The sequence below is a fragment of the Papio anubis genome, chromosome 5, assembly GCF_008728515.1.
Source record: "Papio anubis isolate 15944 chromosome 5, Panubis1.0, whole genome shotgun sequence".
Lineage (NCBI taxonomy): Eukaryota > Metazoa > Chordata > Mammalia > Primates > Cercopithecidae > Papio > Papio anubis.
In genome coordinates, this window is record NC_044980.1 from 83,645,766 (window position 1) to 83,660,919 (window position 15,154).

Consider the following 15,154-nt stretch of genomic DNA (forward strand, 5'->3'; position numbering starts at 1 on the left):
TTATAGCTACTTAGATTGCTTAGGGGTAAAGAGAATCCACTATAGAATGGTGCTTGGTTAACTGTTATCTCTGTTTCACTTTGTATTTGAAGTGAACTCTGCTCTGTCTACCCTTCAGGTTTTCAGATTACTAACCTTATTGTAGAGGAACCTGAGTTTAACTCAGTGAAGGTAAACCTGCCAATAATTCGAAATTCTGGGACACTCGGCAATGTTACTGTTCAGTGGGTTGCCACCATTAATGGACAGCTTGCTACTGGCGACCTGCGAGTTGTCTCAGGTAATGTGACCTTTGCCCCTGGGGAAACCATTCAAACCTTGTTGTTAGAGGTCCTGGCTGACGACGTTCCGGAGATTGAAGAGGTGAGAGGAATGGCTAGTATAGAATGACACTGTAAATCGTACCTTATCTATAGTGACTAGAACAGATGGCCGTTGTGACATTTTGGAGAGGATGTCAAATAAATTATTCCTGCAAGAATGTTCAAACTATGCTAGTGTGAAAGTGATCCTTACAATTGACAAAAGCAGGAATATTCTAGAAATAGATTGTGTACATATGCCAGTTTACTACTATAAGACTTTTTTGTACAATTACATTGCATTGTTCAACATTTTGGTTAAAAGGTTAAATAACACACACACACACACACACACACACATACATATATGCCATAATTTTTAATACATTTGTTCTGTATAAACTCTTTTTTCTTTTTCTTTTTTTTTTTTTTGAGATGGAGTTTCGCACTTGTCACCCAGGCTGGAGGCAGTGGCACAATCTCAGCTCACTGCAACCTATGCTTCCCGGGTTTAAGGAATTCTCCTGCCTCAGCATTCCAAGTAGTTGGGATTACAGGAGCACACCACCATGCCTGGCTAATTTTTGTATTTTTAGTAGAGACGGAGTTTCACTTTGTTGGCTAGGCTGGTCTTGAACTCCTGACCTCAGGTGATCCACCTGCCTCAGCCTCCCAAAGTGCTGGGATTGCAGGCATGAGCCAATGCACCTGGCCTGTTCTGTATGAACTCTTAACTTATTTTATACTCCCTTTTGGCTTGGGTGTGAGCCAGTCAATCTTAAGTATTACTGTGGTTTTTCATTCATTCATTCATTCATTCACTTATTCTTCAACCATTGTTGACAATTAACTATGTGAAAAATACTGTGCGAAATGTATCTTCCTGATATTTCCTTTTCATGATGAAGCAGGAAGGTACAGTATCAGTGGAAAAGTTAATCACTAACAAATTGGCTGAAGATAATTTTATTATATGAAATTCAAGATATTATTAATATTTACATATCATAAAATTACTTTGGATAGCATTTATTCTTTAATAGCATAAAATTTTATAGAAGTTCATAAAATTTATTTTGAATGCTAATTGTGCCATTTTTCACTTCTAAAATACTAGATATTCATTAGCACATAAACATTTCTGTTTTTGTCTCTGTAAATTTAGGTGGCATTACAGTATGTTTTTGTTTTAAATTTTGTCAAATAGTTTTATTTACAATAATGTGGGAAGTAAAGCATAGTGTATTAACTCTCCATTAAAATGTATATTCAGATTTTTTAAAAAAGGGTATAGGATGTAAAAGTCCTATTATTGAAATGGTAAAAATAAACAGGGATATTAAAATTGAGTCACATGATTATATAACGATATTAAGGAGTTTAAACAGCCTGTATGTCCTATATATAACTAGGTTCTATTATTAAATGTTGATGATGGGTTATTCTGTTACATGCTGGGTTTGTAAGTGTAATTGGGGGAGTTTCTTTTAGTCCATTTATATTTCATTCCATTTTGTTCTTGTACTTGTATGTATATGTTTGATTTTTTTCCCTTGAATCATTTTTATTCTAATTTCAGAACTGTGATGCTGTTAAGGAAGTTTTCACTGTATTTTTAGGTTATCCAAGTGCAACTAACTGATGCCTCTGGTGGAGGTACTATTGGGTTAGATCGAATTGCAAATATTATTATTCCTGCCAATGATAATCCCTATGGTGCAGTAGCCTTTGTTCAGAAGGTTTATCGTGTTCAAGAGCCTCTGGAAAGAAGTTCCTGTGCCAACATAACTGTCAGGCGAAGGTATATGAGATAGCTACTTGCATCTGTGGGAGTGATGAGAGTTGTGGGGTGGTGGGGAAGGATCCCTTGCACAGCTAAATCATTTAGGTTTTGCGGGTTTTTTCCTATGCCATAAATTATTTTATAGGTTATTTTTATGTGTTAATTGAATTATGCTTATTAGTATAAAGGGCCTTTCATTTATCATACCAATTGTTAGTGAAATGGGTAATAAATTTTATATCACTGAGCTCTCTAACCCCAGAAATGCATTGCTTTAATCTGTAATTTGTTACAATTAGTACTTAAATATAACTGGCTTCTAAATTAAAGAACATTTGTATGATGTATGAAGGAGTTGATTTCAAGGTCTGTTTTTTCTCGCTTTTTTTTTTTTTTTTTTTTTGGTGAGGCAGCATTGGGCTCACTGAGATCCTTCAGAAATAGAAAACAGGATCTTGGGAAATTGTGACAAGTACAGTCAGCCCTCTGGTATCCACAGGGGATTGATTGCAGGGTCCTTGGATATAACAAAATCCTTGGATGCTCCCCTTATATAAAGTGGTGTAAAATATAAAATTTGCATATAACTTATGCACAGCCACCCATATACTTTAAATCATCTCTAGATTACTTATAATACCTAATACAATGTAAATGCTATGTAAATAGTTGCTATACTGGACTGGTTTTTCAAGTTTGTATTTAAAAAAATTTTTTTTCTGAATATTTTTGATCTGCGGTCTTGAATCCACAGATGTAGAACCTGTGGATACAGAGGGCTGACTGTTACTACATTTCCTCAAAATGTAGTCATGTTTGTTATCATTGTTACTTTGTTTCAGTTAAGTATAGCAATAAAAATTAACTTTGTAATTTTGTTTTGAAATCCTGAATTTGCATACCTTGGAAAATATTTTCATAGCTTGATTAAAAATAAGTGATGTTTGATTGAAAATAGCAAGCTTTCCTTACAGGAGAAAACAAAATGTTGGGAGACAAGTAATTAAGAAACAGGGTTGTGTTTGTACTACGACTTTAAACATTTAAAAAAAAAATTGAAAACCACAATCAGCATTCCTCTTCTCTATGTGTAATTACTTTGAGTGCTTAACCTGTCTTTTAATTGTCACTCCACATTTTAGCGGAGGGCACTTTGGTCAGCTGTTGTTGTTCTACAGTACTTCCGACATTGATGTAGTGGCTCTGGCAATGGAGGAAGGTCAAGATTTACTGTCCTACTATGAATCACCAATTCAAGGGGTGCCTGACCCATTTTGGAGAACTTGGGTGAATGTCTCTGTCGGGGGGGAGCCCCAGTATACCTGTGCCACTTTGTGCCTTAAAGAACAAGCTTGCTCAGCGTTTTCATTTTTCAGTGCTTCTGAGGGTCCCCAGTGTGTCTGGATGACATCATGGATCAGCCCAGCTGTCAACAGTTCAGACTTTTGGACCTACAGGAAAAACATGACCAGGGTAGCATCTCTTTTTAGTGGTCAGGCTGTGGCTGGGAGTGACTATGAGCCTGTGACAAGGCAATGGGCCATAATGCAGGAAGGTGATGAATTCGCAAATCTCACAGTGTCTATTCTTCCTGATGATTTCCCAGAGATGGATGAGAGTTTTCTGATTTCTCTCCTTGAAGTTCACCTCATGAACATTTCAACCAGTTTGAAAAATCAGCCAACCATAGGCCAGCCAAATACTTCCACAGTTTTCATAGCACTGAATGGTGATGCCTTTGGAGTGTTTGTGATCTACAGTATTAGTCCCAATACTTCCGAAGATGGCTTATTTGCTGAAGTTCAGGAGCAGCCCCAAACCTTGGTGGAGATGATGATACACAGGACAGGGGGCAGCTTAGGTCAAGTGGCAGTCGAATGGCGTGTTGTTGGTGGAACGGCTACTGAAGGTTTAGATTTTATAGGTGCTGGAGAGATTCTGACCTTTGCTGAAGGTGAGTGATGGTTCTAAATGAATTTCAGTTGCCACTGGTAAAGTCATCATAGTCCATTTTTATGATAAAATTTATAAGAATTCTTACTGTGTACATTCTTGTTAATATATAAAAATGTAGTTTGGCTTTAGAAAAAAATAGAAGTTAATTGGCTTGTTAATGGTTGGCATGACAATACATAGCCTGACATGACTGTACATATATATCTTTTTAGTTTAAAAAACAGATTTTCTGGGAATATGTGAATTTTATCCCTTTATGTTTGATAGTAGTGTCTTTAACAAAGCACGGAGGAAACTACAAGGCAAGTTCTGATTTTGTAAGGGAACTTTTAATAATGACCCATGTACCTACAACCGTGCATGTTGGTAAGAAGCAGTGGTAGCTAGGAAAATGAGTATCAATTGATAAACATTTTCATATGCACTAGACAAATCAGGAAATATTAGTGAAAATTATTTGTAAATAAAAGTAGCATAAACTTTGGTGACTGCATTTATATTACATTAATCCTAGTGATCAATTTATAATACTGTCCCTACACTTGCGATCACTACTGTGAATTTTCATAAACAATATAATGATATTTTACATGACCAGCTAATTAGAATTAGGATCAGATTGAGTGGTTCTTTTTCAGGACTGGTTGACTTCTGTGCTATTTAAAATTGGGAAAGTTAGTATGTTTAAAATAGTTTTCTTTGGGTGTGGGAAAGGTATCTTTACTGAGATTATTGATTAAATCCTCATTTGGGCAATTATATATTCCATATAATTTTAAAAAACATAGTGCTTTTCTGATTGAAAAAGTAATGTATATTATAAAATCTTCAGAATATACAACAAAATGAAGGAAAGAAACTTTATTCATAATTCCGTATTTTAGAATAATCCATTGTATTTGTTTAACTTTTTAAGGCATATACTTTTTTTTTGGAAACTAATTAGAGGTCATGGTACACATATAATATGCTTTTTGAAACATATAATAATCATTATGTTTTAGAGTAAATTTTTTAAATTGTATAAAATATTTTTATTATGGTTATTTTCTAGTCAGTGATTTGAGGATTTAGTGGGATATGATATGCTTGACGGAAGATGGGAACAGGTTAGTAATTGGTAACTTTTCTATTTCAAAAGAAATAATGAAAATGTAACAAGGAGGGCGTGGGAATGAAAATATAAAGTTAGATTTTCCAGTGGTTTTGTTAACTACAAAGAAAGTTATATATAAAGAAATAGCATTATATAAATTACTATTACCATGAATTGTAACCTTAGCATCACACAAAATGGACTCTATTTTATAGCTATTGCTAACTTAGATTCTTAGTGCAGACTGTCTTAAAGCAATCTTGACACTGCTGTATTGATGAAAATGCACCAGGGTCACAAAAGAGAGAACATGCATTTAATCTCCTTTCTCCTTTTTCCTGCCTTGTCTTTTCTCACTCTTTTATTCTCTCTCCAGAAAGTGGTGAGCAAATAAATAGGGGACACCTTAGACTGAACAATAGAAACAGTATTGGATGTAGGGACATTCTGTGGTGCCCTATCTACTAGATCAAATTGCAAAGTAGATTGCTTGGACTTTGTGGCTGTCACTTGTCCCTTTGAGTTCCTCTTTTGTTTTCTTCCTTCATTGCACTACTTCCTGGAAACTGGTACTTGATGCTGTTATCTCATCTAGTTACCCAAAGATGCATCTCATTCAGGCTGGTTCTTTTGCTTAGAATTTGACATCCCTTTTTAGTTCCTCATTTTGACCAGCATTCTGTAAGTGTTCCTGGTTTTTCAGGAGGGTATTGTGTTGAATATCTGATTAAAATTGTCACAGTAATGCCAGAATGAGAATGAGACCCCACTCTCCTAAAGGGAGTTGTTTCTAAACAGAAGATACCTTTGAAGCTCTTTTCCTAGCTAGGTGTCTGTTCTTGGCTAAAATCCAGGAAGTAAAGCCATGATTCTTTGAAACAATTCTACCTTTTGACTTTCCCATAATTGAAAATGTCCTTCTCCCCAATCTGTCTTCATTAACGAAATTTTGCAGTGTTTGGTGTGTGAAAAGATATATATATATAATATATATGTATATATAATCATCAAAATTTGCTTATATTGCCCATGATATGGAGCTGTTATAATTCACTCATATTTTTACTTAACTTTTAAAACTAAAAATTATTTTAGGCCTTTCTGAGTTCTCTATGTTGGTGATTTTGTTACTTTGGTTTTTATTCCATTGGTGTTTTTATAGGTGAAACCAAAAAGACAGTCATTTTAACCATCTTGGATGACTCTGAACCAGAGGATGACGAAAGCATCATAGTTAGTTTGGTGTACACTGAAGGTGGAAGCAGAATTTTGCCAAGCTCCGACACCATTAGAGTGAATATTTTGGCCAATGACAATGTGGCAGGAATTGTTAGCTTTCAGACAGCTTCCAGATCTGTCATAGGTCATGAAGGTGGGTTCCTTTTTTTGTTAAGCATATTAATTTTCTTTTCCATGGATGTCATTTTTTGTCTAGTTCTTTAAAACTTCTGATGTTTTTCCCTTTCATTATTTTGTTGAACTGTGTGTGTGTTAATCTGCATAGAACTTCTTTGGGAGAAGGCTTTGTAATGAACTGTTTAGCCAGATTTAGGAGCCTTGCAAACCAATTCCATGTTCTAGCTTGCCATTCTCTACTGGTATGACTTTAAGGAAGTTAAACCTGGAATGCTTAGTTTTCCCATCTGTTAAATGATACAAAATATTACTTACTTCATAGGTTTCTTTGTGAGGATTAAGTGAGCTAATAAATGTAAAATGCTTAGCATAGTTCCTGGAAAGTATAGCGTATGCCCAAGGGTAGCCGTTGGTATCAAACAGTGAAACATTGGCAGCCGGTTAAAAACAAATAATAGTTTGTAATCAGTGAATATTTTAGCCTGGATTTTATATTGTGTTTGTATATTTTATGAACAAAGTGCCAAGCTAGAAAACCTTATAAAATGTCTTTCTTCCTTAAAAAACAATAATTTTCTTGAATTCTTACTTAATGTTTTATATGACATGTAGGGTTTTACACAGAGGGGCTGATTTTTGTGTGTTTAAAATATAACAGTGTTTTTGTCTGTTTAAGCCTGTTTTGAGGTAAAACAGGTATTTATAGCCTGTGTTTCATTACTTAGTTTATATCTGGAATTAAAAAAATAATTTTACCTTGAATAGTTAATAAATGAAAAGGATATAGATTAGGTACTTGGACATCTATTTATTAGATGAGAAAACAAATTGAGACACAGATTAAAAGACTTGACAATGTCAGACAGTTAGTGGCTGTGCTAGAAACAGAATGTATTTTACTGTATTACTTTTTCTTTTTCCCTTACTGCACTTCCAACTTGCAAGTTTATTTATCCATGCAAATGTTCGAGCCATTTTCAGTACTCTACTTTTATTAATGGTTTGGAATTGCATGTTGTCATAACAGCAATGAGTAAAAGTGACTAACAAATTCCATAAATCTAACTTAAAGACAGATCAACTATCAAAAAGTTATTTGTAACATAATACAAAGTTACTGCAGGAATAGTTAATAATAATGACAACAGTAACACTTATGGAGTGTTTTCTGTGTGCCAGACACTCCACCTTCATTATTTCACTTAGGTTTAATAGCAGTCCTATGAAATAGGTATAATCGTATACACCAGATTTTCATTCAAGGAAACTGAATTTGAGAGAGACTAAATAGCAACAATTATTCAGTGGTAGTGCTTAGGCCCAGCTGTGTCAAATCCAAAGCCCATGCTCTATAGGGCACCTAGTGAGGAGAGAATTTATTTTGCTTGAACTTGTGTCTTCTGTGGAACCTGGCAATGCAGGGACTTTTGGTAAATATTTGAAGTTATTTGAGTTGGAAGCAGAATGAATTTGAGTAGCAATGCCTATGTGAGGGAAGGAAATTAGTGAGAGAACCTGACTCTGTCTCAGGTTAAAGGTGGACATTGGTTAAAGATGATAGCTCAAATCTGGAAAATGAATATGGTGATTTCTGCGGACAGAGGATAAAAAGCAAATTATCGGAATGGAACCATGCAAAACATCAGACTAAGGTGCTGGGAAAGAAAAATTACCCGAGAGGAGAGAGAAGCCTTTGCTGGAGAGGCAGGGAAAAACCAGGGAGAGCGTGTGTTTTCGATCAGTTACACTGATTACTCAGTAATCGATGTGTCTCATGCTAATACGGCCAAAAAGGGGAGTTAGATCTCAAATGGGCCAAACAAGACAGTAGCAATGGTAGATGAATTTTAAAGGAGGACTGGGGATAGGAAGCAAATATCTAAGGATGACAAACGTAGAGGCCTTCGGCGGGTGGTCCTCAGTGTGGCTTTCAAGAGGCTGCCTGTTCAGTGTTTGCTTCTGGTCTGTGACAAGAGGATTGGAAACTCATAACAATTTCACTTTGCTGTGATATCCGAAAGCAGTGTCTATGGGCTGGTATTTGTTTTTTTGTTTGTTTTTTTGTGTTTGTTTTTTTGCCGTTTAACTTATCTAGTCATTTATTTTATTGTGTTTTACAAGAGGGTCAGCCTCTGATGTATTGAGGCAAACAAAGCAAAAAGCCCTGTCCTTCACAGCATGAAGTTTTGAGAAGCACTGCTTATTGGCTGTGACAGCAAGGAGAGGAGAAACATTGGAGAAAACAGATGAAGGGGGAGCATTTTGGATTTGTTTTGTTTTGTTGAAGAAATATAGGAAGGAAAAGAAGAGAATCAAAGTGTTAGTGGTGTGGAAGGTACAAATAAGAGCTGAGATCAGGAAAGGATACATGAGATTTAAGGAGGGATTTAGAGCTAGACTAGGCATGTGCTTTTCAGCAATGTGGTGAAATTTCTTTTCTGAGGAATACAAAAGAATTTGGATGTCTAGGATCAATTTAAGGAGATTTTAACTGTAGGGCCATTAATTTTGTGAAAGTGCATTCTGTGAGCCTGGATGGTGGTGGTAGTGGTGAGTTGGAGGGCTCTGAAGACACTGAGGCCCTCCTTCTAGGTACCACAGCGTCTTGGAGAGACTGCAGACATGAACACCTACAGTCTCTTTGGCCCGGGTGAACTTCGCCTGAAAACAATATTGTGGCCTCGTCAGTTTCCAACAGCTAATTATCTGCAGGAGAGGCAAACAGGAAGGATTAGTAATTAAAATAAATGGTCCAAAGGTGTTATGGTTAAAAATCTGCTTTAGCATTTGAATCTAAAACACCAAATTGCTTTTATTGCAGGTATGCGTGCTCCCTAGATTTTTTACATTTCCTACATAAAAGTTGGGGTCAATTTCTATTTTTTGCTTACTTTTTCTCTTCATTCCTAAGCCTTTTCCTGGAATATAAATTATTTTTTTCAAAAACATATTAAGCCACAATAGTTCTGTATTTTATGTATGCTTTATATTACCATGAAAATTGCACAGAGAAATGTGTATGTATCATGATGAGTTTATGAAAGTGAATTAATGAAAACATCATGGTGATTCTTCAGAGATAACTGCTAAACCAATGGGGTAAAAATAACCTTGCCATGTGAGCTTTTAACAGTGTTAACATTGCTTTTGGCCTGGTGTTGGAGTTTCATTTATGTGATTAGATTTAAAATGTGGACTATGCTGACTTCTGGCTCTAGAATGCATTTTTGATTCATGGGGAGGATTTGCCTTAGTCTCTAACAATGTATTGAATTCTGTAGAATCCTATTTCTACATTTTGTCCTAATGCAATTGGAGAGCTGCCCAGTGATAAATATTACTTTCTTTCAAATGTAATGGACAGAATTTAGAAATATAGGACAATGGATTTTACTGTGGTTGCACACTGGGTATAAATGGGCTCTTTATAAATCTGTGCTAGGTGTTTCTCTCAGTAACCCAGCTCAGCAGCATCATAATCATCCTGTCACATTCGATGGATTTTAAATTTTTTCTTCTCTTAGGGACAGCATGAATCTTTTTTACACAAAGATTTGAACAAGAAATGTGATTCTTTAAAGAAATATATAGAACTGCTATATTGGAAATATTCAACTTTTTCTTAACTCTTATTGACAATCTATGCTTCCCATTATTCATATTCCTATAATTGTTTTAACCCATTTTCTTTTTTATTATAGAGGGCAATTTGGATAGTATACGTATGTCATGTATACATGTATCTATTAAAATATATTTTCTGTATTTTGGTTTTCCATTATTTTTATGTACATTGTAGTTGGTGTTTATCTTTGTAAAAAGAATTCAGGCCTTGAAAATAAGTGCATAAAACACTTAGGATTATTAAAATACATTCTTCATTCATATTGTTAATCTGCATTAAGTTAGTCCTAGACACTATATGACAGATCTGCTTTAGAGTTGAAATGTGTCACTAACTTTTGGTCAACTGTGGATTTCATATCAAGATGATCTTCTGGTTTTGTAGTCAGACACTTGGTTAGGTAAGGGCTCTTCTGGCTTTCATCTTGGGTGAAAACTAGAAAGCTGTTTGCTATTTAGTACCTAGTAAAGTCTTTTGTCATCTAAAAATTATATTCTCTCTTAAGACATTTCTTCTGTCTTTTCCCTTAAATTTGGAAGACTAAGTACTTATTTTTAAGTTTTTCTTTTTCCTGTGACTGTTTGACTTTTCACCCTGGCAGAAGGTATCTTTCTGAAATGTCCAGTCATTTTTTCCAGGAGGCATTTTAAATGGACCTGGCTCCTGGAAGTCTGCAATAAAGAGACAGAATCAATACCTCCCTTTTGATTATTGCTTAGAAAAAATTTCACACTATTCTTGCTGTTGACATGATACATTTTCACTAGGCTTACAAGATTATGTGTTTGAGAAATACTTCATTTATCTTTTATTTATATGTGCTTCTCTATGTGTGTGTGGGTGCACATGTGTTTGTGTGTATGTGTGTTTGTGTGTGTATGTGTTTGTGTGTGTCATGCTTCAAATTATATTTTTGCAGTATTTTCTTGCAGATTACTTTCATGGTAACTTTTTAACTTTTCAGAGGGGATATTGATGAAGTAATATTAGACTGCGAGTGTTTTTACATGTAGTAAGTTTGTCTGAACATTTTACTTTCTTTTCTCCTAAGCATTTTATTTTTACTTTTACCTAAAAGTGATGTATTTATTCCCAAATCTCTATGTGTAAACTTGCAACTGCAGTTTTATTATTGTGATTATAGGTTACCCTTCAACATGGAAATTTTTTGACCTACATTTTATTTTCTTGCCATTCGTGTTCTCTTTGCACTTTAGTACTTCATTAAACTTCCATAATTTTCCTTTTGAACCATTAACAAGTTTTGTGATTTGAAAAGTTTGAAAACCACAACTCTTACGAAAGAGTCACCAGACAACACTGTAGGTGAAATAACTTAATAATTTCAAGGATTTTTCTATGCTCTTTGGGAATAAATTTTTGTTTTTCAGTGTTCCAAACTTGCTCTATAAGAAATTTTATATATTGTACAATAGACACCAGAGTTTCATAGTAGTGTCTATATTTTGTTCACAAGTTTTACAAATACAAAATTTTTAAATGGTATGTTAGCAATGGCTGACTATACACAGTCTTTCAGTTTCATCCCAATCTTTGGACAATGTGATCTAGAAATTCCTGTATTTTTAAAAGATCAGTCTAAGACATAGTCTACTAATGTAATGGCAACTAAGGTTTTTTGTATTGACACACTTAAAATGTGTTTTAAAAAGTCTTTCTAATGCTTTTACTTATATTATCCACTCTCCTTAAAATGTTCATTTTGTTAAAATTGTGTTTAAATTTAGTAAGAAAAATTTATTTTATTTTTAAATTGAAATTAAGATAGTTTCTAAATTAATTAATTCATGATATTTTAAGAAACCTTCCTATTAGAAATATTTGTTTAGTTGTCTTCAGAAATAAAAAACATGGCAGTTTAAAAAATACTTGAAAGCGGTATTTAAATTTTATTGCTTTATTTCTACTCTTTAAAAAGTGTTTGAAGATATTACTTATATACACAAAAGTTACTTGGATAACTAACTAAACTAAACTAACTAAAAGTGACATTTTTAGTAAATGTGATTTTTAACTATATGTCTATGCTATACAATTTGATTAAGGATGTTGTCTTCTCAATCTTTTAAAACATCATTCTATCTTTGCATAATAATAATTTTTTTAGTGATATAGTTCATTGGTATTTCTTAACTGTGTTCATCATCCTATAAATCTAATGAATTGAGCATATTTTCAACAAGTCATATGGCCATTAGCACACTCCCTAACAGCTTACTTTATGCTTTTAGCAATTTGAAAGACATGTTATGATTTTCTTCACTTTTGTAAAGTATTATATGGGGATAAAAGCCAGGAATAGAAAAGATCTAAAATATCTCCATCATCCAGGAATGATAACTGTAACTTTGGCGAAGTTACAGATGTTGATGTACAGATTTGACACCTTTCCTTTGTATTTCTTTTTATAAAACAAAATCATTGATGGTAATATGTAAGTTACAACTATAGAAATGTGATTTTCAGGTATTTGCAAGCATTTTTATGCGTGCATTGTGTAAAATCACATTGCATATCAGTGTAAGGAATTTGTGCCCTTTTGAAAAGTGAAGGAAGAATTTACTTGTGTTATTACCATGAGGACTTTATTATTTTCTTTAATTTACAGAACACTTATGTTCTGGTGCATGTTTTGGAGTGTATAAAAGTTTGTGTTTCCCATTTTAGCATGTGCTTTTGTAACTTTTACATGTTGAGTTTCCTGAAGTTCTACTAAATGGAAGTATTTAGAAGTGGGATAATAAACAGTAAGCATGTGTAAAACTTCTAGAAAATTCAAAACAGAACAGCTTTGTAATGTTCTTGGGAAAGGTGCTGTAATAGTTGCATGCTTGGGGTTTGGGTTTTGTTGAGTTCAAATGTGAAGTTTATTTTCCATTAAGCATTTATCAGTTTACACATTTTACTTGCAGGAGAAATTTTGCAATTCCATGTAATAAGAACTTCCCCTGGTCGAGGAAATGTTACTGTTAACTGGAAAATTATTGGGCAAAATCTAGAACTCAATTTTGCTAACTTTAGCGGACAACTCTTCTTTCCTGAGGTAATACTGCAAAGAAAAGTCAACCACAATATCTAGAAAAAATGGTGTATTTTGAGGAAAATGGGATAGAAAAGCAGCACTATTGTATTTATTATCTTTCTCTCTTCTCCAGACCTACGTGCTATGAAGTCTTTGACGATGTATTTAATTGTTTTTATCTTCCTTCCCATTGCCTCAATATTAAGCCAAGCCGGTATTACTTTCTCCTTGAGTAGTACATTGAACTTTTAATGACTAGTGTCCCTGCAGCACTTGTCTTCTTTTCTCTACTCCAGTTTTTTCTATTCACCATTGTTGTAGAAACCTCCCCAACTTTATGCTTTGAGATTTCCGGTAGTGCCACATTGCTCAATGAATAAGATTTACATTCATTAGCTCAGCATTCAAGATCTTCCACAATTAGCCCCTGTCTGCTTGGAGCTTACATTCCCATGAGTCAGTGGCTTTTATTTATTTATTTTTAAGCCACGGAACTTTTGTTTAAATGAAAATATGTTTGGCTGCATTATTTATAATAAAAATAAAGCAGGAGATAACTCATTCGATAACGATAGAGGGATTGATTTCTTTCTGTATGACATAGGGGTCGTTGAATACAACATTGTTTGTGCATTTGTTGGATGACAACATTCCTGAGGAGAAAGAAGTATACCAAGTCATTCTGTATGATGTCAGGACACAAGGTAATTCAGAATTTAATTTTAATTTTTTTGATATATTTTTTTCGTAAAAGAAAATTGTTGTTATCTCTGTATTTAACAATTAGATGCATACCAATTTTTAAAATGTTACTTTATTATGTGTCCCCTAGAAATGTTAGATCCAAAAAACATTAGCATCACATGGGAATACTTATCTTTATGGACTAGAGAAAAAAAACCCTGAAACGTTTTGCTAAATGGTTACTTACAGAATAAAAATCATTTCCAAAGGTAGAATTTTTTTGAAATTAATTTGAGACTTACAGGCCAATTTGAATTTTGGACCAATTATATGGATAATTCAAATTTAGTCTTCCTTTTTTTTTTTTTTTTTTTGTGACAGGGTCTCGCTCTGTCGCCAGGCTGGAGTGCAGTGGCACTATCTCGGTTCACTGCAGTCTCTGCCTCCCGGGTTCAAGCGATTCTCCTGCCTCAGTCTCCCAAGTAGCTGGGACTACAGGCGTGCACCACCACGCCCAGCTAATTTTTGTATTTTAGTAGACAGGGTTTCACCATGTTGGCCAAGATGGTCTCAATCTCTTGATCTTGTGATCCGCCTGCCTCAGCCTCCCAAAGTGCTGGGATTACAAGCGTGAGCCACCACACCCGGCCCAAATTGAGTCATTTTTAAGCAAATTATCTGGGTACCTTCCTCAATTTCTACTCAGTTTCTATATTCTGATAACCAATATAAACTAATAATGACAGTAATATGTGAAGTGAAGAAATTCATGATCTTCCACCTGAAAGAAAAATGGAATGTGGTTTTTGTTAACCTGAAGATTTGTTAGAGAAGTAAATAGAACACTTTTGATTACCTTCATGTTTCAGAGAGTGAGGTTATATTTCCAATGATTAAAAGCTAATGCCAAATCACTGGTAGATTCCTCCCTGACATTTTTAGGAGTTCCACCAGCAGGAATCGCCCTGCTTGATGCTCAAGGATATGCAGCTGTCCTCACAGTAGAAGCCAGTGATGAACCACATGGAGTTTTAAATTTTGCTCTTCCATCAAGATTTGTATTACTACAAGAGGCTAACATAACAATTCAGCTTTTCATCAACAGAGAATTTGGATCTCTAGGTTTGTGTTACTCTAGAATGAATGGGTTTTCCAGTCAGGTGCTTATTAATATTCTACTTGTGTGGTTGAAAGCCATTGCTAAAATAAATCAGGGATAAGAGAAAATTAATATTTTTTTTCATTCAGGACAGAACTTTATAACTTCCTTATTTTTGAAAAAAAAGGAATTTTCTGTTTTCACAGAAAT

The 15,154-nt window shown here is 34.4% G+C and overlaps 1 protein-coding gene across 4 annotated transcripts in view; it reads left to right on the forward strand.

The window, feature by feature from the left end:
* Nucleotides 1–15,154, forward strand: part of ADGRV1 (adhesion G protein-coupled receptor V1) — a 585,058-nt gene that overhangs the window by 116,558 nt on the left and 453,346 nt on the right. For all 4 annotated transcript variants that reach the window (XM_031666293.1, XM_031666294.1, XM_031666295.1 and 1 more), the window contains 7 exons: nucleotides 119–363; nucleotides 1,922–2,103; nucleotides 3,228–4,039; nucleotides 6,300–6,509; nucleotides 13,052–13,182; nucleotides 13,766–13,865; nucleotides 14,788–14,967. In XM_031666293.1, coding sequence (XP_031522153.1) covers nucleotides 119–363; nucleotides 1,922–2,103; nucleotides 3,228–4,039; nucleotides 6,300–6,509; nucleotides 13,052–13,182; nucleotides 13,766–13,865; nucleotides 14,788–14,967 — 1,860 coding nt within the window. The remainder of the gene's footprint in view (nucleotides 1–118; nucleotides 364–1,921; nucleotides 2,104–3,227; nucleotides 4,040–6,299; nucleotides 6,510–13,051; nucleotides 13,183–13,765; nucleotides 13,866–14,787; nucleotides 14,968–15,154) is intronic.